At 46.9% G+C, this 21,948-nt stretch overlaps 1 protein-coding gene across 4 annotated transcripts in view; it reads right to left on the bottom strand.

The window, feature by feature from the left end:
- Positions 1-266: 266 nt before the first annotated feature.
- The window catches only part of Eip74ef (Ecdysone-induced protein E74), a 143,644-nt gene continuing 121,962 nt past the window's right edge, over positions 267-21,948 (bottom strand). For all 4 annotated transcript variants that reach the window (XM_072022884.1, XM_072022883.1, XM_072022885.1 and 1 more), the window contains one exon: positions 267-3,763. In XM_072022884.1, the coding sequence (XP_071878985.1) occupies positions 3,213-3,763 (551 nt within the window). In that variant the 3' untranslated portion in view covers positions 267-3,212. The remainder of the gene's footprint in view (positions 3,764-21,948) is intronic.

Below are 21,948 nucleotides of genomic sequence, written 5' to 3'. Positions count from 1 at the left end.
ACTATTACGTCACTGAGACGTAATCATTCTAACAAGCAGTTTCTAAACACCAATGAGAAAGTTGCAATTTGACAATTTAATTTTATCTTATTTTGTCTTCACTTCGATGATAAATTGATTTTAGGAAACTCGTTTCATCATTTATTCTATGATAATGTATTTAATGTTATTTCAAAAATAAAAATTTGATTTGATTTTAAATATAATGATACGTATGATTAATCTTTTTTTTTTTTTAGGAAGAAGGGTATAAAAAAATATTAAAATTATGATACAGTAATCTTTTATTAAATTTCACCTACAAACAACGAATCACAGAACGTTACATTACAGTTCCTTACGTCAATCCATCGTGTCTTCGTATTATTTTACAGGTAAATAATTATAGATTTATCCCTATTACAGTAAAGTCTTATTTGTTAAAATATCTTGTAGCGTAGTCAATCGTTATGTATATGTAAATTTAATTTACCTAAAAATAGGATTTTTTGTTGCAATGTCCATTCATTGTTTATAAGTGGATGTTATGTATAGAAGTGGTACTATTTATAGGTACTTGCTTTTTTGTCCATTGTACTCTGATGTATTTCATTTCATTCTCTCTCTCTCTCTCTTTCTCTCTCTCTCTCTCCCTCTCTCTCACTCCCTCTCTTTCATTATATTCATCTTATCTTTTTTTATTGTATTTTTTTATTATATTTTTTATCTGATACGTGTATGCAAAGTGCGATATGAAAAAAGTCTTCGTGTACCAAAAACGCTTCTCAATTTTTTTTATCTTTTTTTTTCATTACTATTATTATCATTATTATTATGTTTCTCTTGACAAAAGTTACAAAACTCTATGCTGACAAAGGGGGGATGATATACAGGGTTAAAGGTTTTCTTTAAGTACCCGGACAAGTCGATTGTATTACAAATACAAATTGCTAGAATTTTTTTCTTTAATATGTTTTCTTTGTTAGAAGGCAACACGTCTTTGTTAATTACAAGAAGGCAATTCGCTTTGTATCATCTGGTATGTCTGGCGTCCCAAGACATTTCTTCTTGATTCGAATAAATCGCGCGTATTAATTCTTTTTATGCTCATTGTTCTTTTTCCATCGTTTCCTTTTTTAAGTGGCAAAAAAATGCAAGGGACCGTTTACAGGCATTATTGGCAGCACTTGATCGTTTTTTTTTTTTTTTTTAATCTATTATTTACTGTATTACCGTTTTCTTCTCCGAAATGTTTGGAGATGATCGTCAAGAAGAACAACTTACAGCGAGAGGTAACACACCTTACAGGTATGTCGCGTTCGTATCTCTCGTGTTCTACCTGTCTCTCTCCTATTTCTCGTTTTCTTTCGTTTCTTTTCATTTATCCACGATTACGAAGATTAACCAGCGTAATGTTCTTCTAAGTATGCTCTCAACGAATTTTTATGTACAAAACTTATTTCTATAGGATACGCTTGCACTCGTACGTCACGTCCGTATTCAGGGGCGGGCTGCTGCTCAATAAATTAATTTTCTCTCTAACTTATCATGTTTCGAACGCTCTGCCCCGTATATCAAGAAGGCTATTATACTCTAAACGTTTAGAAAAGTACGATATCTCTTATTCTAGCTGAGCATGAAAACCACGCGGATGTGCGTTTTTTTCCCCTTGCGGGCCACGTAATCGAATCGCTGACCGTGCAAATTGATTCATTATCGTTTGATCCTAATGTGGAGAACTTATAAAAAAACATGCAACACAAAAGAGAAACGATAATGCTTCCACAGTGATTGCTTTTTTTATATACATATATATATACATGTATATATATATATATATATACATATATAAGATATATAAGACACGAATAGAGACATCGTACGGATAGACGGTTATTTAAACTTCCTTCTACGCAGACGTGACAGAAGAATCTCATAGACACATTAACTCGCTCCATTTACTACATAACATACAATATATATTCATATAATATATATATAATATTCAATAATATATATACTAAAGGTGTATTTTTATATATACAGAGATATACGTCTGTTTCAATAATTTTTTTATGAATTAATAACACTAGCTTGCTAAATAACATTCTTGGACCTCGTGTGTATAGCCAGCACCTTACATTGTTGAACCCTCAGCTCAAATAGAAGAGTCGCCCTTTTTTGCTTATATTTAAAAAAATATAGTGTGTGTACAGTGTGTGTGTGTATGTGTGTGTGTGTGTGTATGTGTAGACGTGTAGTGTACAGGTGTGTGTTTGTATATATGTGTAACCTCTCCCTGAGCTCGCTCCGTAAAACTTTTTCAACATCTTTATCATTTCTGCACTCATATTTTTCTCCTTTCTGAATCTTTTCACAGCCCTCATTTCGTTTCGTTTTTTTTTTTCTTTTTTAGTTTTCTTTAAACTCTCCACGTTCGCGTGCGTGCACTTTATATAAGTTTTACTTCCCCTTTGCTTCCTTATGGTTCCCTTCGTCGACACGTGTGTAACAATTTCTGCTTCTTTTTCTCGTTCTAGGTAACATATATAATCGTCTAATATACAATAAATAATTTATCGCGCTCTTGAATGTACAACTGTTCGCCTATATCCCGTTTATACGTTAAGTGATAGATTCATCTTATTTTTTTCATTCTTCATTTACTCTCGATTAAAATACATTTAATAACATTTGTGCCGTAGCATCTTTAAGAACTAAATTTTGTACAAATTTGAACGAGCTCAACGTATACATATATATGTATAATATACATTTATATATATTAGACGTTGTAAAGCTTAGTACGATTACTATCGACGTACACCGTCAAAGAGTAACAAAAAAAAGAAAGACCAAAGGAGGACGAAATTTACGATATACATATAATTGTATACGTATACCGTGGCAGCTGTCGCGTCGACAAAAACAAAACATTCATCCTCTTGCGGGTAGCGTTGTTGCGCATGCGCATCCGCCATTCGCGAGTTAATATACATATCTTTATAGGTATATACTTATAATACAAGGAACAAACGAAGTCAGAGAGAGGGCATGCTTTAGATCGTCTGAGGGTTGTGCCAAGTGGGCACACTGTGGCAGGAAGAGCTGCTCGACGATGATAATGACAACGATAAGTTCTCGCGTAAGATCGCGGCACGAATACACGAATCACTCTTTTCCCGTACAGCTCGTCTCTCGTGCTGCTGTTCCCTCGAAGGACGAACCCTGTCTCACGCGCCGGTACAGTCAATTTCTATAATATCTTTCGGTACGTCCACAAACTGATAGACCAGCCTTTGTCCGTCAACTTTCGCCAGGATACCGCGCTGATAATAATAACGCAGGGCTCTGCCCATAGTTTCATAGTTCATGTCCGGTTTATTCTTGTGTAAACCCCATAGACGAGAAACCGCCTTGCTGTCCACCAATTTGAAGACACCTCGTTCGCGATTCGTCCATTTGATGTATCGGGGACAGTACTCTCGGTCCTGTAGCAATTTCAATAAAAACTCCCATAGATACGTCGTCGAACCTTCGCGAGATTTTCTCTTCACCGCGGCGCCATCCCCTTGACGCGGCTTTTTTAGTTTGTTCTTTTTCGACCGTGGGGGGAAACCTAATTCCAGCAGGTACAGGTCATCGGAAACTGAGCTGGTTGCTGCTTGAATCACGCTCGTTGGAACTCCACCGGGTCCCCGTGGTGGGCTAGGAGTGCAGGGGGTGGCAAATTGGGCTCCACTGGCGTACATCGAATTTACGTAACTGCTATAGCTCTCAGACACTGTAAACAGAGGAAAAAATATCATTAAATACAGACTTATCGATCGTCTCTTAATATAAATTTGTAACAATATTTTAATTGATTAATATTCTCATATAAATAATTAAGCTGAAAGTTAACTGCGCAGTATAATATGTATCATATGTACTTATTATTTATAATTATAAATGTGGTCATCATTTACGTTTGCGCAATTTCCGTCAGATGGCACCAGCGTAGCTGTTGCCATTAGAAGGCAATGTAGGTTGCCATCGAATTAATCACAAATTGAATTCGGCCATTACACTTTTTGCTTGTGAAAGAAAGGATCGATCCATTTGTACGTAAAAAAATGGAATTTTGTGCGACAGCTACTACTTTTTTAACATGCTCATCAGATACGCGTCACAGCATAGGCGTATTATGGAATAAATGAATTTTAATCACGCTTGATTCATTTTTTCTTTTTTTTAACTCGATCAAATACTCATTTTACGAGCATAAAAGTTCATTTATGTTTCTTATTCAAAAAATTCCAACTAGTTATCGAATGTTTGGTGTTTTTGAATGTCCAATATATAGACTTATTCTTCACAGTAACTTTAAAAAATACAGTTCTATTCGTAGTTCGAATATAGTTCGGATTTATGACTCATCAGACAATAGTAGTTGCTCGTTTTCGTAGGACACGAATTCTATTACACATTCGATTTGGTTGTTCTATTCTACTGATCATAGGCAGTCCAATTCCACTGATCACGGTCTAACGTGTTTAAAATCTTCACTGGCAGTCAATTCGTTGCGCGGCATCAATATTTTCGCAATGCGCCTCAAGCATACATCGTACTTAACCGTGCAATGAACTATTAATAGCTGTCCACGGAGCATCGTTGTCGGTGCTTTGCCGTTTCTGTCACCGGATGATTGATGCTTCGGGATGAGCTCTCTCGCGGCTTCGTCTCGATAACCTTTTTTCTCTCAGGCGGTCACGATCGATCTCGATTCCGTGACTCGTAGCGCAGGAAACGTGCATACGCGCGACCCGTCAAATCGGATACGCGATCTGCGGACGCTGGAAACATCGTTTACGCGCCCCGTTGTGGGGAGGTTAGTTACAGCTCTCGGTTGTACATAGTCGTGGGCGTAGCGGCGGCTAACGCGATGCACTTTTTCAAACTAACTCCCCGCGAACAGTTCTATTAATGAATGGATCGATGGCATCGATGACATGTAACTACGATGCTAGGAAAAAAGCAGAATATGGAAATGAGTTGTAAAACTATCTCTAATCGTAGGTTTTGAATTTCATAAACGAATTTATTTCGATTTGCACGACGCCACCGTTGTCGTTGTTAGAATAAGTAAAGTATATAGATTCTGACAGAAACATGTATGGCGAAACGATTCCGTGGTCTCTGCAAAAACGTGGAACTCCAGAGATGCCTCGAAATAGAAAGTATTCTTACGCCACTGGTCGTGTGGCTAGTGCCATGTGTGAGCGAAGAGAAGGAGAAGAGGTGGTGGTCGAGTAAAGAGAGGGTTAAGCGGAGCCAAATGAAGAGAGAGAGAAGGAAGGTAAGAGGGAGAGTACGGGAGTGAGATACGAGAAAGAGAACGAAGATCGAAAGGGTAGGGGAACTCTGGCTGCAGTATGATAGAGGACTGACCCGAGCCAAGGTTGCACGGGTGACGCCATCAAGCTACTAGTGCATAATAGCGCCGCTCGTTCTGAGGCCGCCGCGACTGCGCTAAAATCGGAACTCGTTCTCTGCGTACCCTCCACCGCCGCTCTCTGTGCCTCTTTCTCGCGTTCTATACGTCGTTCCCCGTAGTTCCGCGGAGGCGCGCCACGCGGTTGAACGATTCCTCTTCTCTATTCGAAGAGAGAAGCGTTTTCTGCTTCCGAGCCGGTGCCAAAGAGGGAAGGTTAAAGAAAAAGGGAAAGAGAGAAAACGAAGCGAGCAAGGCAGACAAAAAGATGGGGAGGCAGGGAACCAAATTCTCGAGCTGCCTCTAAAAATAAAGAGAACGCCCCGTTGTTCTCAGGATCCGTGTACATAGGTTATACAAGAGAAAAAGAGGTAGCAGAGAGGACAAAGAACGAGAATAGGAGGAAAAAGAGAAATACAAAGTAGGAAGAAGGAAGGCAGGGAGGGAGCGAAAACAGACAGAGATAGAACGAAGATCAAGAGTAAAAGAGCGGCCGAGAACAGCTGGAGTGGATCGTGTTTACGCGCCGTATGACTGGCTAGATGAGTCAATCGTAGACCCGTTGTCTAGGAGTCGCGTGGTGGGGGAGCTACTACTTCACTGACCTATACCACGGACGTCGTATAGCGAAGGGAGAGACCGCTAGAGAGACGATGCATCGCGTATATACATGAATGTTTCGTGACGCATAGAACACACCGTCGCTGTCGTCTTACTCTTTCAAACAAGAGTCAGAGTTCCGGCGTGAGATACAGTTTAACGATCATCTATTGACACTCGAACGTTTGCGTAATGGACAAGCTCGCGCTGCTTGGAAAAATCTGTTACGCGTCAGGTCCAACTGTAATTCTTCGCCTTCTATCTTACAACTATTTCGGTTTTATTCTTTCGCGTTCTCGAACAAGCAACTTAAGCAGGGAAAAGAGGAATTAAAGGGGAAAGTCTGAGAAGGAAAGAAGACGGACGAACAAGTGGCTTCCGCTCCGATGATAATGTTTTCGTCGACCACGTAGTCGATCGTTTCTTTCTGACAGCGTTGGCAGGAAGTTTAGACGAAACAGCCGGTAACGAGTCGATAGTTAAAAATACGTATAAAAGAGAGAGAGAGAGAGAGAGGAGTGGGGGGAGAGAGAGGTTAGGAAGGAGGATCGAAGTGATCCACAGAGTCGTGGCTCTCATGTATTTTGCGAGAATTTCGCGTTAACCTTGCGGCCGGAAGTACAAGTATAGCAAGAAGGGAGGGATATAGGGAGAGCGCGAGAGAAAAAAACGGGGAAGCGGGAGGAGATGATCTCGAGCGCCTCTGGTGGGGAGATTCAGGAACGTACGAATCGGTAGTGGTAGTGGCAAGATGGGGTAAAGAGACGTGTAAACTGAAAGTGAAGACAACGCAAGAGGAATCTCTGCGTCTCTATACGAAGAACGGATTCTCACGTACACTGTCGTAACTCGAATAATTACTCGAAAAATAAATTCCACGCGAATGCATAGACATAGGTAGGCATACGTAGACGTAGACACACACATAGAGCAGAGAGACGTTGAAACGGATGATAGGTGATTATAACGAACGGCTATGAACAGATGCAACCGGTAGAAACGATAGTCAGACGATCAATTTCAAGTATTGCGCTGTTTATATCGATATCCCGTCGTTTATCAATCGTGGAAGTCGAAGCGTCGGAGGTTTGCGCGAATTTGATTCTTTTTCCAAGGCAATGAAAATATACAAGTTGTAAGCAGCTGATATACGGTGTATGGGTGAGCGAGAAAAAAGGAAAAAAAAAAAAAGAGCGGAGAAAAGCGACAGTAGATATTTACATACATCGGGGACGTATCTATGTATGTGACGTTAATAGCCATGAACCCGTCATTTAGCGAGATGTCGCTGTATACACATACCGATACTCGCATTATCGGCAATTCATATAGCTAACTAATTGAAGACTCAGATACGCGCCAGAGTTATCGTACGATTTCCTTCGGACCAGTTACTGTACCAATAAACGCACCGTTATTTCTTCCCCAGATAGTGGTTATCTCCACGGCGATATTGTTTGCAACTGTGATCGAGGAATATAATGGAAGAAAAAAAGAACGATAAGGACACGATCGACAATGTTGATAATATCGATCGACGCGTATGGTATTTAATCGACGATAAACAATGATCGGTAAACGCTCTTATCCTCTTTCTCCGCTGATTTCCGTCTGATGGCGACTCGTACGAGAAGAATCATCCTAGCTCGCTATTACGCCCCGAAAACATAAATTTCGATTATTCGTACGTGCGTACGAGTGTGTGTGTGTGTGAGAAGGCGCGCTTGCGTGCGTGTAGAGGAAAGAAGCTGCTCACACGGACGACGAAAGAAACACGTCGCGGAGGATGTGACTGTAAAGCGAGTTCTCACGTACCAGGACTTCGAGGCGGAATTCCGCGTGCACCTAAGTGCACGAATGACCCTCAACCCGTCGAGGAGCGCAGCGGCAGCGGAAGAAGGATGGTGTGACACGGTGTGAAGAAGAAAAGGCACCGAAACTGTTCGTACAGCATAAACAAAGCGGTCGTGGATACCAATATTTGTTTATGTGTGCATATGCACATACACGCACGCAGTGGTGCATGCGCGTCCGATACACAAAGACGAGATATAGGTTCAGGAACGACGTGTCTATAGCGGTATATAGGAGAATGCATATGCGCGCGTATCGAAGAATACGTCGAGAAAGAGAGAGAGATAGGGAGGAAGGAAGGTGAAGAAAAAGAGGATAGGATAAAGATGAGACTGGACACACGTAGAGTGTTGGTGGAGCATGGTAGCGACAGCGAAAGAAACACACACACACACACACACACAGAGAAAGAGAGAGAGAGAGAGAGAGAGGCAACAGCAGCAGTTCAGCGGGTGGTGGAGAAGCGGGTAGGAGGAGGAAGAAGACGAAGAGACGGAGGAGCGAGAGGTGGATGAGGAGGATGAGGAGGATGAGGTCGAGAGAAGGGGAGAGTTGACCTTCAGCTGCGCCGGGAAAGTCAGGCAGTCACTGACCGACAGACTAACTTAACTACTCTATCCTTCTCCTCCTTCTCTCTTCTCCACCACCATTCGCGACTGGCTAGTCCGATGCACCGTGTGCCGTACACATCCACCGTGTCTCCTTTCTCGTTCTATCTCTGTTTCGCCCACGGATGGATTCGAGCCTTCTCTTCCTTTCAACGTCCTTTCTTTTCCTCTTTGCTCGTTCTGTCTCTGTTTCTCACGTTGCTTCTGCATCTCTCTACTACCGCGTGTCTCGACGTCGAGCCGTTCTCCTCTCTTCGTTCTGCTCCCATTCCCTTTTTCTCTGTCTCTCGTTAGACCCAGACCCCCATCCCGGCCTATTATGTTACCCTACTGCCTCGGGATACTATCTTTAACCCCGAAACCCGTTCAAATTGCGAGCCGCTTTGCGCGCACGTGTATGAGCGCGCCACTCTCCGTACGTTCGTCGTCGCTCTCTCCCGGAAAGCACCCGGAAAGGGAGAAAGGGTGCGCACATCCCATCGAGAAGAATAGAAAACGCTGCTCCGTGTCGCATGGGAAATCGAAACGCGAATCGGAATTCGGTCTGCAAACTCTCCTCTCGGGAGACGTGTCTACGCGTACACGCGTACATCTAAAAACACGCACACGTGTACGCCAGGCATACGTAGGACACGTACGTAGGAGAGAGAAAAGAAAGAGGACGGTGCGAAGCGAGAGAAAGAACTCGATGGCTGGGGTCCGAAAAGCTTCGCTTTCGTCGGGATCCGAGCCGAAGGACGTCGAGGTAAAAGTCTGCTCTTTGATCTTTCCACGCAAGAGGCAACGACGCGTCGAAAAATGCCCGTTCCCGCGCGTTCTCGCGCGCGATTGCAATAGACACCGTGGGCGGAACGCATTATTTCTCGGCCGTTTCTGTATTCCTCGAAGCGGCGACGCCCAAGTGGGGGAATACCACAACGCTTCTGGCCTGTCCGAAGCCTAACGAAAAGAACGAGATTTACGTCCGCAGAGTTCTCCGCCGCTTTTTCTACGCATCCACCTTGGCTGCCTATAAAACGTACGTCAAACGTGTGGGCCTCGCGATCCTCTGCCGATCCTACTTCCCCTCCACCGCTTGCAAAACCACTCTTCCCTCTCCTCTTCTTGCCTCACCACCCCCTCCAGCCCCGTCTCGCGAAACGGAAATACTTGGGAAAAATAGCAACCGAGAAGTTACGCTGAACGTGTTGCGGATACGCGTTTCCACTACGTGTGTAACACAGAGGATGGAGAGAACGTATTTTTGAAAATATCCACGCGTAGAGAACGCATTCGGGATTTATTTCGACGACAAGCTAACACGCTGCAATGGCCGATTAATAAAATGCCGATAAATTTCTTAACGACCGCAGAGTAAATCCGTTCGATACGGAATATAGGAGGAAAACAGCCGCGTCTTTATATACACCGAGGTGGATATTTCTTCGGATCGAAGTATCGCGAGCGTGCATCGTTTGCAGGATACGTTTCTTCGCGAGTTCGTCGATCGTTCGATGGGATTCTTATTACTAGTTTCCTGCTGCACGTATCGCGGTGGGTAGCTCTTTGTAGCTGGCTCGTTGGTATCCGGAAGTCTCGATACTACGACGTCCGACGACCAACACGGTGCACCTATGTTCCTTGCAGCCCATTATTCCGCTTATAGGTGGACGTATAGTATACGTGTCTGGGCATGCTGCTTCGAACGTACGTACAGCTGCAGCTTCAAAAGTATCACGCCTACCTACACCACTGTATAGTTTCTATTTCAAAGATGCACGATGATACCGTACACATCGTTACGCGATGCTGGTCGCTCGAGATTTCTGGAAACTAAAAGACCAGCGGTTTAGCGATGCATATAGGCTGCATTATAAATGCACAGGGCGTGCAGACGCGCGTTTGCATCTCCAGACTGGTCTAGCGCGCGTACTTAGCTACTTGGTAGTCATTAACTCTGTCGTCGGCAGACGTCGTTCGACAGAACATCGGGGGAATAAAAAAGCAGTGCATCGTTTCATCGTTAGACCTTGAATAAACACCATGAGTCGTTCATCTCCTTTACCAACTTCTCTCTTTTCACCTTCCAAGTTTCTAACTTCTTGGAAACCAAGATTGTTCGTCCAAAACTATACTAAAACAATTAAGTGAACGCGTGATACTATCAAGGAAAGGAAATTAAGATGAAACGAAGATGAAAACGAGAGTGAAATAGAGGAGAGAGAACTCGCAGCCGAAGAATTACGTCGCGTTAATTCCGGAACAACAGTGTCGGGTTTTAGTCGATCATCCCGATACTTTCGGGACATCCAATCGAGAAACACACGGATTTGCGAGCGAAAGAGGCGTCTATATTCCCGGACCAATCCAACGCGTGTACTGCCTACGTCGCACGCATTCTTTTCGTTCGCCAGCGGACAGAGGTCAAGACGACGACGGCCGAATGGGAAGAATGCGTGACTCCTCTTCCGTCGTCGCGGACACGACGTGTGCGAGGTCAGTGACCATCGGCGCGCACTCTCGGTGGGCGCAACTTCTTGCAAGCGGACGAGGAAAGAGAGAGAGAGAGAGAGAGAGAGAGAACGAGCGCCTCCTCGAAGAGAACCAACGGGAACGGCAGACACACGACCAACAGGGACAAGTCAGAGGGAGAGCGAGATAGGGAGAAAGAGAAAGGGAAAGAGAAGTTTCGCGGTGCAAAATACCCACGAGGATATTTAATAGTCGGCTGATACCGAATTTAGAGGCGGCACGAAGGTAATACCGCTGTCTTCTAGACCGGCAAAAGTGTCGGTTCGTATAAATTCCGACTGGAGACAGAGAGCAGAGCGTTAGCAGCAACAGCAGCAGCAGCAGCAGCAAAAGTGGCCAAGGAAACTGGAACTTCGACCCTTTGATTTCGCGTCTCTTAATTGAGATCCGAGCGTAACGAGCCATCGCGACCCGTTCCTCCGGCTTGATTTATTTTCGGCTCTGTACACATATATTTTCGCGTAGCTATGGCGTTGGTTCCTCGAGTCTTTCCTCGACGCTGAGCACCCAGTTCGAAAAAAGGGATCTCCAGTAGCTTATTCCGGGAAGAAATCGTCGAAAGAATCGAGATTCAGAGCAAAATTCTCGTACGTATTACGCAAGGAATTATCTGATAACGAGGTCGACGTCGTTGACGCGTTCGTATTAGCGTACTAGTAGGATCGACGACGACGCAGACATAGCGGTGCACCGTTGAAAATCAGACGGTGTTATCGCGTGACGGATAACCCAGGATAAAATTGTCAAAATCGTGCTTTGCCCCTACCACTGCTATCGTTTTAAACGAGATTTGATAAAACGATCGCGCGAGATGATTTGGTTCAGTGGCATTGACATGTATTCATATGGAAGGAGCGACTTATCAATCGGTATAATAATTACAATAATAAGATAACGATTGCAACGAGAATGTAAATAAGTTGCTGCTTGGTGCGACGTTCCGATCCGACCGTTTGTTCGCGAGTTTTGCGATATTACATAATGCGACGGAAGAAAGAAAAAAGAAGAAAAAAAAAAGAGAAAGAAAGAGGAAGAGAGAAACAGGAATTAAAAATCGGAGAAATCGAAACGGACAGAAAGGCGCGCATTCAGCGAAGGTAGCGGGATTTCCACGTGGTTTTCGACGAATTCGTCGATATTGGGAAATGCCGCGTTTGTCGAGCGTTCCGAAAACTTGGTTGGTAGAGCGTACTTAGGATGAGCGGAGAAAGCTAGTCGGCATTGATAAAGGCGACAACGGGATCCGGGGTCCGCGTTCGATGCCACGAAATGACGTATATCGGCCAGTTGGTGGCAAGGCCGGACTCGCGGAGATTTCCGTTGTAATAATAAAGCGGATGGGCGTTGCAGTGTGTACCGACGAAGAGACGATGTTGCTCCGGGGGAAAGCAGGCGTAACGAAGCACGACTAAAGAGAAAGAGAAAGAGAAAGAGAAAAAGTAACCGTTCGAATCTCCGAGGAAGGAAAGAAAGAAGAAAAGAAGGGGAGAGAAGGAAAGGAAAGGAAAGGAAAGGAAAGGGAAAAAATGTAGAGAATAAAAGAAAAGCGAGAGAAATAATACAGAGGACAGAAGATCGCGTGACACGAAAAGTTTCGTGCGCGCGGAACTACCACGTTCGTAAGTACTTGATGCCCGTTCACTTTCTCCGATAGTACTAGAGACAGCCCACCTCCTCTCCCCTTCCCGCATCTTCCTGTTCCTCCCCACCAGACCATATATATCCGCGGGTCTAGGCTAGCTCAGTAGGTCTAGGTCTAGGCTGGCTGCAACGTCGCGTGTGCGTGCAGTATGCACCGACGATGCAGCTGCGTGCATTCGCGCCACCGAGTGCCACGAATGAACGCGACACAACCGAAGAGAGAGAGAGAGAAGAGACAACACCATCGTCGTATATTCGTCGTGCTCGCTTGCTCTCGGTTGTTCGTGCTCGCGCTCGTCCCTTGCAGCACGGTGCGCATTATATTTAGACGCGAACGTGTGTGCGTGAATTCGCGTCCGAGAGACCCGCCTCGGTTAGACCGGCGTCCATCGTCGTCTCTTTTTCGCTCTCTCCGCCTCTCTTCTTCTCGCTTTCGCTTTCTCGCTGTTCTCTGTTACGCGCGTCTCTTTCTATCGCGAGTTTCGTTCCCCTTTCTCTATATACGATGCTTTTCTTCTCTGTTCGTCGTCCGTCGGTCTCGCTTTGTTTCTCCGTTGACTGGAACGACGACGACGACGACGACGACGACGATGACGACGACGACGACGACGACGACGACGACGACGAGACAACGGGAAGGAGAGCCGGTCCCCATGGAGCGGAGTGGAGCTGAGCGGAGCGCCGGAAATGAATCATTTGAAATTGTCAATTTTCGAGCGTGGTTCATGCGCGGTACGCGTGAGGAGCGTACACGTGCCTACGCATCGTCGTATGCTGCGTGTTGGCCCTTCGCATTGAAACCGAGGAGGGAAGAAAAAGAGAGAGGAACGGGCGAAGAGAGGAGAGCAAGCGTTAACGATCGGAACGCGGCGAGATCACAGAGAGATGCGTATATTACCGAGGAAGTGCTTTAACACCCGCAGAAAAGATCGTCAAAGGATTGCGTCACACGGTATACGGATGCTGGCCCCTACCGGTATGAGAACCGACTTTTTCATCGCTCGCAATTCGTGCCGCGTTGCGTAACCCCTTCTTCTCTTTTCCTTCGGCTAATCTCCCTTGCCGCCGTTGCTCTCCACCGTGCTGCTCTTCGCGATAACGGTGTTGCCTCTCGCGCGCGCCTCCGTCAAACCAGCTCGATAAAGAGGCGATGAGCGTGAAATCTGCTGATCGAAGCGAAAGAAAAATTCGCGCGTATGCCGTTTCTCTTTTCGATCACACGTGTCCGCATGTATAATATACCGTCGTACCATGACTTTTCGCTCGCTCGTCAAATTGCTATTACGAATCATCGTTCGAGTTTCTTACGAAAATATTGTCACGGATATCGTTGTGTAAATATAACGGTGACGCGTTACGTAAAAGTCAATCGGCCTTTTCCCGCTGGGTATGCACGGGACTCGCGCGACGTATATGGGACGAACAGGGCTCGTTTCAGAGAACAGTGTCGAAGGCCTGCGGCCGAGATAACGAGAATCGAAGGAGGAAAGCGAGAGAGACAGACGGCTGTACCGCCCATGGTCGGATGCACGCGAGACGAGATCGACGAACAAGGAAAGGGAAGAAAGGAAAAGGGACGAGGAGAAAGGCCACGCGGAAGAAAGCGCGTCGTACGAGAACGAAAGTGAACGTACACTCACCGGCATTTTATATTGCGCGTATGCAAATATGTACCCTGCAAAGTTCGCGATTCACCGAGCAGACTTTTAACTGGAAGGTGGGAGCGGGAGCGGGGACCGAGACCGAGAACAGTTCCGTGTACGAACGTGGAACGAGGAAGAGGACGGACGAGGAGGACGAGACGCGCGGAAACACGACGTTAGAAGCAAATAGAAATGTTGCCGATTCGAGACGAATCGGGGAAACGAGGAGGAAACGTTTAGAGGAAAATCAAGAGATAGGTAACAACGATATCACCACGAGATTACACGATGTTTTTCTTTTCTTTCTTTTTTTTTTTTCTTTTTCGATGAAACGTGACACGAAAAACAGTCGGAGGAACGTGGAAGGAGATTGCTCGGAGATTTTTGCATCGCGCTACGTGGGATCGAAAGAGCGAGCGCGAAAAGAGGAAGGACATTGTCGCACGTAAAAGATCGTACGCCACGAGGAGAACGTACGATCGAATAACTCGAAACACCGAGAAAGAAAGGGAGAAAGAAAGAAAGAAGCAGTTATAGGGGACCGGGAAGAGCGGAAAGAAGGACGGAGGAACGTAGTGACGTCGCTCGTGACGAGTGCAACGAGGAGCACGCTAGCCGCGATGCATTCGTGGAAGAACGGAGTGCGAGCGGGACGGAGCGATCACACGAACACGCGGGGAGACGGAAGAGAGGTCGACAACGAGAAGAGGGGTGTAGCGACGTCGAGAAAGGACGCGGTGGTAGAGCGTGAGCGCGGAGAGTGTCGGAGAGGGTCAATGGAGGGAAAGAAAGAGAGGTGCAGAAAGGCAGAGGGAGGTCGTGCGAGTAGAGAAAAAGAGAGGGAGAGAGAAAGGAAAGACAGACGGGGTGAATTGCCGGCGACAAGGTCACCGTCTATACCTCGCTAAAACCGCCGATACGTGCCTTCGGCGTTATACTCGCGTGGTACTCTAGCTGCAGTTCTTTTCCCTCTCCCCCCTTGCTCCTCTGTGCCACGATCCCAGCCCATCGTACCCCACCGCGCCCCTTCCCCACGAGTCGTCTCACTCTCTCTCTCTCTCTCTCTCTCTTCCACGCTGTCGATCTCCTTTCTTCCTCTTTCCTCGATGCAGCCTCGCGTATACATGTGTATCACCGGCTCGATGCGTGTGTGCACGCGGCCGCGCGCATGTGAGGGCGTGCGTGAGCTAGTATAATAGGAATAAGGAAAGTGATCCTCATGACGGACTATGCCGGTACTCTGTGCGTCGTTGCAAGGAACACGCTGGAAATTCGACTGCGACCAACGAGACGAGAAATTATTTGCACGCGGCGAGATCGACGTCGGTGAAAATGTTTTCGCTGGCAATTAGCGCGACGAGTTAAGAAGTTGGTGGAATCGATGTTGGAGGGAAAGAATCGATAACTTCGACGATGATGAGATCGTCGACGTCTCGCGATTTCCCCCTCCACGAAAGTAATCGTCTACCGTACGAAATTGTCGCTATCGAATCTCGATCGAGTTGTTATCGTTCTTCTCGTTCGATGGCGATAAGAAAATCGGATAATCGGAAAACCAATCATCGGATCGATCATCGTATTATCGTGGTATTATCGAATCGGTGGAACGAGAAGCGAAACGTTTTGGCGAGAAGAACAGAATGTACGTAAATGGTCGTCGAAAAAGGTGGAAAATATGCGCGAGACAGGGAGAACTGGGCGAAAGGTTAAGACGAGCAAATCGGACGTGGCGCGATAGTGGTCTTCGAACCGGTAGTAGAAGAAAACGGGGAGGGTACGCGAGGCCTTGAAGAAGCATCGTTTATTCCCCGCTCGCGAAGCTCCCCCTTCTGCCTCGCTTGTTTCATCCTTTGCTCCGATTAATTTTATCGTGACAACATCATCGGCGCATCGCAAATATTTTTCCCGCGGATTTGCTGGTCGAGAGGGTTCGCGGGGAACAATTCCCTTCGGTTAATCGATTCGGCTCACCGTCTCGTCGATAAGCCGGATCAACCAGCGATGACTTTTACACGCGGGACGGCCGCAGGACAGGGAAAAAAGAGCGAGAGAAAACGGAGAGAAAGAAAGAGAAGTCTGTCCGGTTGAGAACCGTCTGGTGCAACAGCGCTATGCATTTTTGCCGGCAGCGGCGGCGGCGGCGGCGGCGGCGGTGGCGGCGGCGGCGGCGGCGGCGCTCAACACACATTCAACAACCTCGACTGAGTGTGCAATAGTGTGCATGCTTCTATTACGTGTATGCGTGCGTGGATACGTGTGCGTGAACGCGCGCAACACACCGCACCTACACGGTCGCGGACACCGACAAGTGCACACACAGAGGAACTCGCTCTGATAATACGTACACTGCAAATATACAATACTACAATACATACGTCGGTAGGGGCAGAGACCCAGGAAGGACGCTTACTGCGAGGCTTGGCTGGCTGGCCGGCTGCCTGTTCGCCCGGCTGCCAGCCTCTGCCTCTGCCTCTGCCTCTGCCTCTGCCTATCTGTAAAACCCGTGTCTCGTTTCCTTCTCCTTCTTTCTCCTCTCTTTCTTTTTCTTCGTCCCTATATCCTTTCCCCCTTTACCCCTTTGCTCCTTCCTCTGTTTCCCCCTTTCTTCTACCCCGTGTACTTTTTTCTTCTCTGCCGATTCTTCGTCTTCTTCCTTGCCTACCAGCAGGGGGGCAGCGGGCCGAAAATCGACGCGCAAAATATCGCGCCACTTCCGGACGCGGCCATTTACAAATTCACCGGGACGACGGCATGCATCTCTCTCTTTCTCTTTCTCGCTCGTTCGCTGACTCGCTCGCTCGTACGTGCCTTTTTTCGTATTCAGAGGCGGGAACCGTCGAACGTTTACCGGGTGACACGCTGAGTTTTTGGACACGTATCCCGGTAACCGCGAGACGACAGCCTTTCGATTCTCCTCGTCACGCAGTCGGCAATTCGTTTTCCGGTTTCGTCTGGCGTGACGTTGTGTTCGCGCAGGTTGAATGGCGCGCGTCGTTGAAAGTGAAACGTGAAATGTTATCGCGTCGCGCGCGCGTTAACGTTTCGTTCTTTAACAGCGCGCCTCCATAGTTTTTAGATACGTTTTCGAGAACGAAAATTTTCAGTCGAATAATTTACCGCCGCAACCTTCCCCTCGCGGTATCGTAACGAATGCCGGAGTTCAATCATGCTCATAAATATTCAACGTGGCTCGCTGTTACAACCAACTACGCGGTTATTGTCGAGCCCGTATCACTTTCGATTACGCTCTACACGTAGTCTACGTACTGGTACGAAAACTCGTAAAATAGGAAAATTATCAACGAAAAAGGCGTATAACACGCGAATAACGATAGTCTCTCTGAAGAATGCCTGTTCTCTATGAACGAAAGAAGACGCGAACGTGCGCAACTCGCTCGTGTAATACTGTACGCGGTGTCGATTGCTCCTTTTGAAAATCGTGTCGAATTCACGGCGGAACGTTGTTTCCTGCTTTCGCGGCGGTTTTTTAAACTCCGTGGTGTCTTGGCCTACTATAAAATCCGACACCGTTTACGTTTCCGGAGCGCGAAGAAGACATTAATCAGCACCCGATGCGATGGCAGCGTAACCGTCACGTGCGATCGGTGTGAATGCACTTTTTGTTTCAACACATTCGCTTTCTATGTCGTTCTTTTTTCTTTTTTTTTCTTCTCTCTCCTCTCGATAGTCTCGCTCGCAACGAGAAAGAAACTTTTTACAGCAACCTTGTTTTACGAATCGATTAGCGTAATAATCGTTCTCGCTTTCATAGACACTTCGAACTCTGATATATATTCGATGGTGGTACGGACGAAAGGAATTTTCGCGATATTCTATTTTAAATACGGACGCAGGCCAGTGTTATCTTTCACGGAAATATCGGGTTTCGTAGCGAGGAGGTGAGCGCATGGAGCGCTATGTCGACGGAAAAGGCGATTCCCCGCTACTAGGCCAGGAAGTAGACCGGCGCACCCCTTCCTAGTCGACCTAGACCTACACCTAGACCTAGCCTAGCCTAGCCTGGCCTATCCTAGCCTAGCTTAGCCTCAGCCATGGCGCTTGTTTCGCTCCTTTTGTTTTTGCTCGCGCCGCCTTTGTTGCACCTGCTTGTTCGCTGACTGCCGATGGTGCCGTGCTGCTTTCTCGCCCGTTGGACTTTTCCTCTCTTCGCGGTGAGAAACGAGGTGAGCGGGGGGGAGGGGCTAGTCGAGCAAACGCTACGGCGCACTTTCGCGTTCGAGTTATCGCGAGAAACCGGACAACGAGTTTACGATACGATAATTTCGTGCTAGTTGTACGTCAACTCGCGCCTGCGGAATTTGTTTGGTTACCGTAACAGCGGCTGGTCGCGCGTTTCGTCCGGCAAACGCAAACTGAGCGCACCACACAGCCTCGCTTTCTACGCGTTCCATCGGCGAGCACACTTTCGCGTAACGCGTTAACGATGCGACCGATTTCCCCCGATGTATCGCCTCGTGAAAAGTCGTTCGTACAAAAGAATAATCGTATCTCGTGGGAGAGGTACGTACGAAAAGCCGTGAAATATATTCTGCGTACAGATCGCACCTGCGAGGTGATGTGCTATCGAGAACGTACGAAAATAAATCGTAACGCGGCCGCGGTCGTCCTGCGGCGAATAATCGCGATCGGGGAGAAGCCTCGAAGCGAGGAGGATCGACCTGTACGAGGAAACCAAGTACCGTACGAACGACAGCGTACGTATATAACCATACGCCCCGCCTAGTCGACCTAGACCTAGACCCAGTCTATGCTCAGAATCCACTCTGCATCGTGTTTCGTTCCTTTATTTTTACTCGCTGCTATTCGCTGCTATTCGCTGCTACGCGAGGCGTTACGTAACAACACGCACGACCCTTTCGGCACGGCCATCGCCTCAGAAACCGTATTTTCTCCTCCGCAATTTTTTTTCCCACTACACATACATCCGTCTATCCTCTCTATCTCATCTTCGTTTCTTCTTTTAATTCACGCGATAATTTATAGGAAACCGAAATATCGCCGACCGATGTTCAAGATTTCGTTACACGCCTTCCGAAAGAAAAGAAGAAAAGAAGAAAAGAAAAATAGATCGGTCGCGAACATCGTATCTAACCAGGTTTCGATCTCGAGGATGTCGCAATCATACAGAAAACTATCTCGATCGTTTAGACCGGTTTCTAACGGCTGATAACGAGCACCTGTGTAAGTGGCTTCGCTTACGTCGTAGTTAACCGTGCGAAACGTTCGCATCTTAATCTCGTAGCAACGACCGGGATTTTTTCCAAGACAGGTTCGAATTGCTTTCTGTCATACGTTGACAATACACGCTTATCCGGCTTATTACATTCTCGAGGGAAACACCTGTCGAATTCCACCTTCCGACCCTAACCCTTTCAATCGATCGAGCAGCTTCCTTGAATTATTAAGAAGTAGATAAAGCACGCGTTTTATTACAACGAGAAAGCTCGTAGAATAATAAAATTCGTGGAATTCGCGTGACGAATCGAGAACCAAGCTAAACGGTGAATTTCGTTCGGCATCGGTGTGTTTTTCTCTGGTCGGGCGACTCACGGTCGCTTGTTATTCGACATCGATCGCCGGAGCAGCTCGCCGTGCGTTCTATTTTTTCTTTGATTTCCCCGATACCACCTTAAACCACCTCCGCCGTCGTCGATTCGTCGCTCTCTTTCCCTCTTTTTCCCACCTTTCGTTTTTCCTTGCCGCTGCTGCCGCGTTCGGAATTACGTCGGCGGGGCTCGCGTCTGGCAATCTTTTAAAAATATCCGGACGAGTACTTGATCTAGGGCAACCAGGACATCCTCGATCCGCGCGAGGTTGCTCGGCCGAGTCTCGGATACGCGCGCGTGTTTCCCTGCATTTTTTTCGGTCGACGCAGTTGCCAAAAGTTCGCATCGCGCCGCGCTGAAAAATTCGGCGCCGAATCACATGACAGGTTCCGGGAAACCGTGTTACACGTCCTGCTCGAACAGAAATAAGCTCGAAATCACGCGTAGCTGTTTTCGAAATCGTTCGTCGAACGGACGGATCAAAGGAACTCGGAACAACCAAGAAAGACGCAAAAATTCGACGAGAACCAGTTTTTTCTCTCGATACGACGACGATCGGATTAGAATGCTAATCGATTCCTGGTCGATTTCGTTCACCGTGTTAATTAATATTTACGAATTCTAATGAAAGATCAGACGTCGTTTTGACACGCGGTTAAAGCAAAGTCGCGACTCCGCTGTGACGGTGTATACAACTTGGCACCTTTGTACTTCTAATAATGTAATTCGCACTAGCTTGTGATTCTGCCGTTGGAAATATAACACCGTCGCATTCGTAGAACGTTACTGGTAGTTATACAAAATCGTAAGGCCGTCGTACGATATCGTAAACGATCGTTCACCGTTTCTACCAATCGGTCGAATCGCGAGGTATTACGTTTTCATGACACAGGACGCGCGGTAAAAATATTTTTGCCGCGATGCAGTCGTAATTCGCGCCACGAAGAGCCGTTAAAATCTACCGCGATCTTCGTGTTTCTTTTTTTTCTTTTTTTTTTTTTTTTTTCCCCAACAAACTCGACATTTTAATCGAGTCACGACTAAAAGTACGGAAAAAGCTCGAACGATGAATCGATTCTGCCGCTGTGCGATCGAAAGCAACGGCAGGATAGCCCGAGTTGAATAAATTATAAAGGCGAGGAGCGACGCGTTTGGTCGATTTTCGAAGGCAGATGGAACGTTGGCAGAAACGGGCTCTGCAGCCGGCTCGCAACCAACGAGAAGGGTTAATCGGGATTTGATCGGCTCGCGGAGCCTTGTAACGCTTTACGACGATTCGTCCTCAACATTAAAATGTGTGCCACGTTGTGTGCCAGCGCGAGACGCGCGAAACTTTCGTTCCCGACGTGCCTGAAGGGTCTTTCACACGTTCGGCGAGCCTCTGACTGCTCGAATCGTAGTTCGATGATGATCCATTCGAAAATAACCGGCCGATGCCTATTCTTCGCCGCGTTTCTATTCCGGTCGAACGGTGGCGCCTACTACGGTCCTCTTCTCGTCGCTTGCTCTTGTCAGTTTGTCTCGCGTTAGCGCGCTAGAATGCCGTTTATTTCGTTGGTTTTATCCATTTCGCGAGAACCAGTTCTCGCGGTAAGAGGAGATTCGGAACAAGCGAGACGACGCGTTTGTTCCTTTCGATAGGCGGAAAGGCTGGCTAGCGTGGCTTACGGCGGCTTCTTACAGTTCCCAGTCTATTTCCGATGCTTATCTGGTACGTCGTTCTAGATAGAAGCGACCGATGGCGAATCTGGTTTGGCAAAACCGCGGAAAAACTTCGGGCCATTTGGCAACGTGCGAAAGTTCGCGCACGCACCGGCCCGGATCTGAATTTTAGAATGTCGCTTATTCGAAGAACGGATCAGGCGACACGAGTGAAAGAGCGACGCGGTCGACAGCGATCGTTGATTCGTTCGTTCCAACGCTACGATCTCCGCTCCTTCTTTTTCGAATATCGAAACTTTGAACCGCGTTTCTTCGTTACCACCCTCTGTACTCGATCGAAAGCAGCGAAGATGGTCTTCGCGAACGTTAGAAGGTGACTAAGACATCCACGAACTTTAAAACCAGGGATT

Source organism: Bombus fervidus, chromosome 3, assembly GCF_041682495.2.
Source record: "Bombus fervidus isolate BK054 chromosome 3, iyBomFerv1, whole genome shotgun sequence".
Classification (NCBI taxonomy): Eukaryota; Metazoa; Arthropoda; class Insecta; order Hymenoptera; family Apidae; genus Bombus; species Bombus fervidus.
Note: the sequence above shows the minus strand (reverse complement) of the source record. Positions and strands in the feature narration are given on the sequence as shown.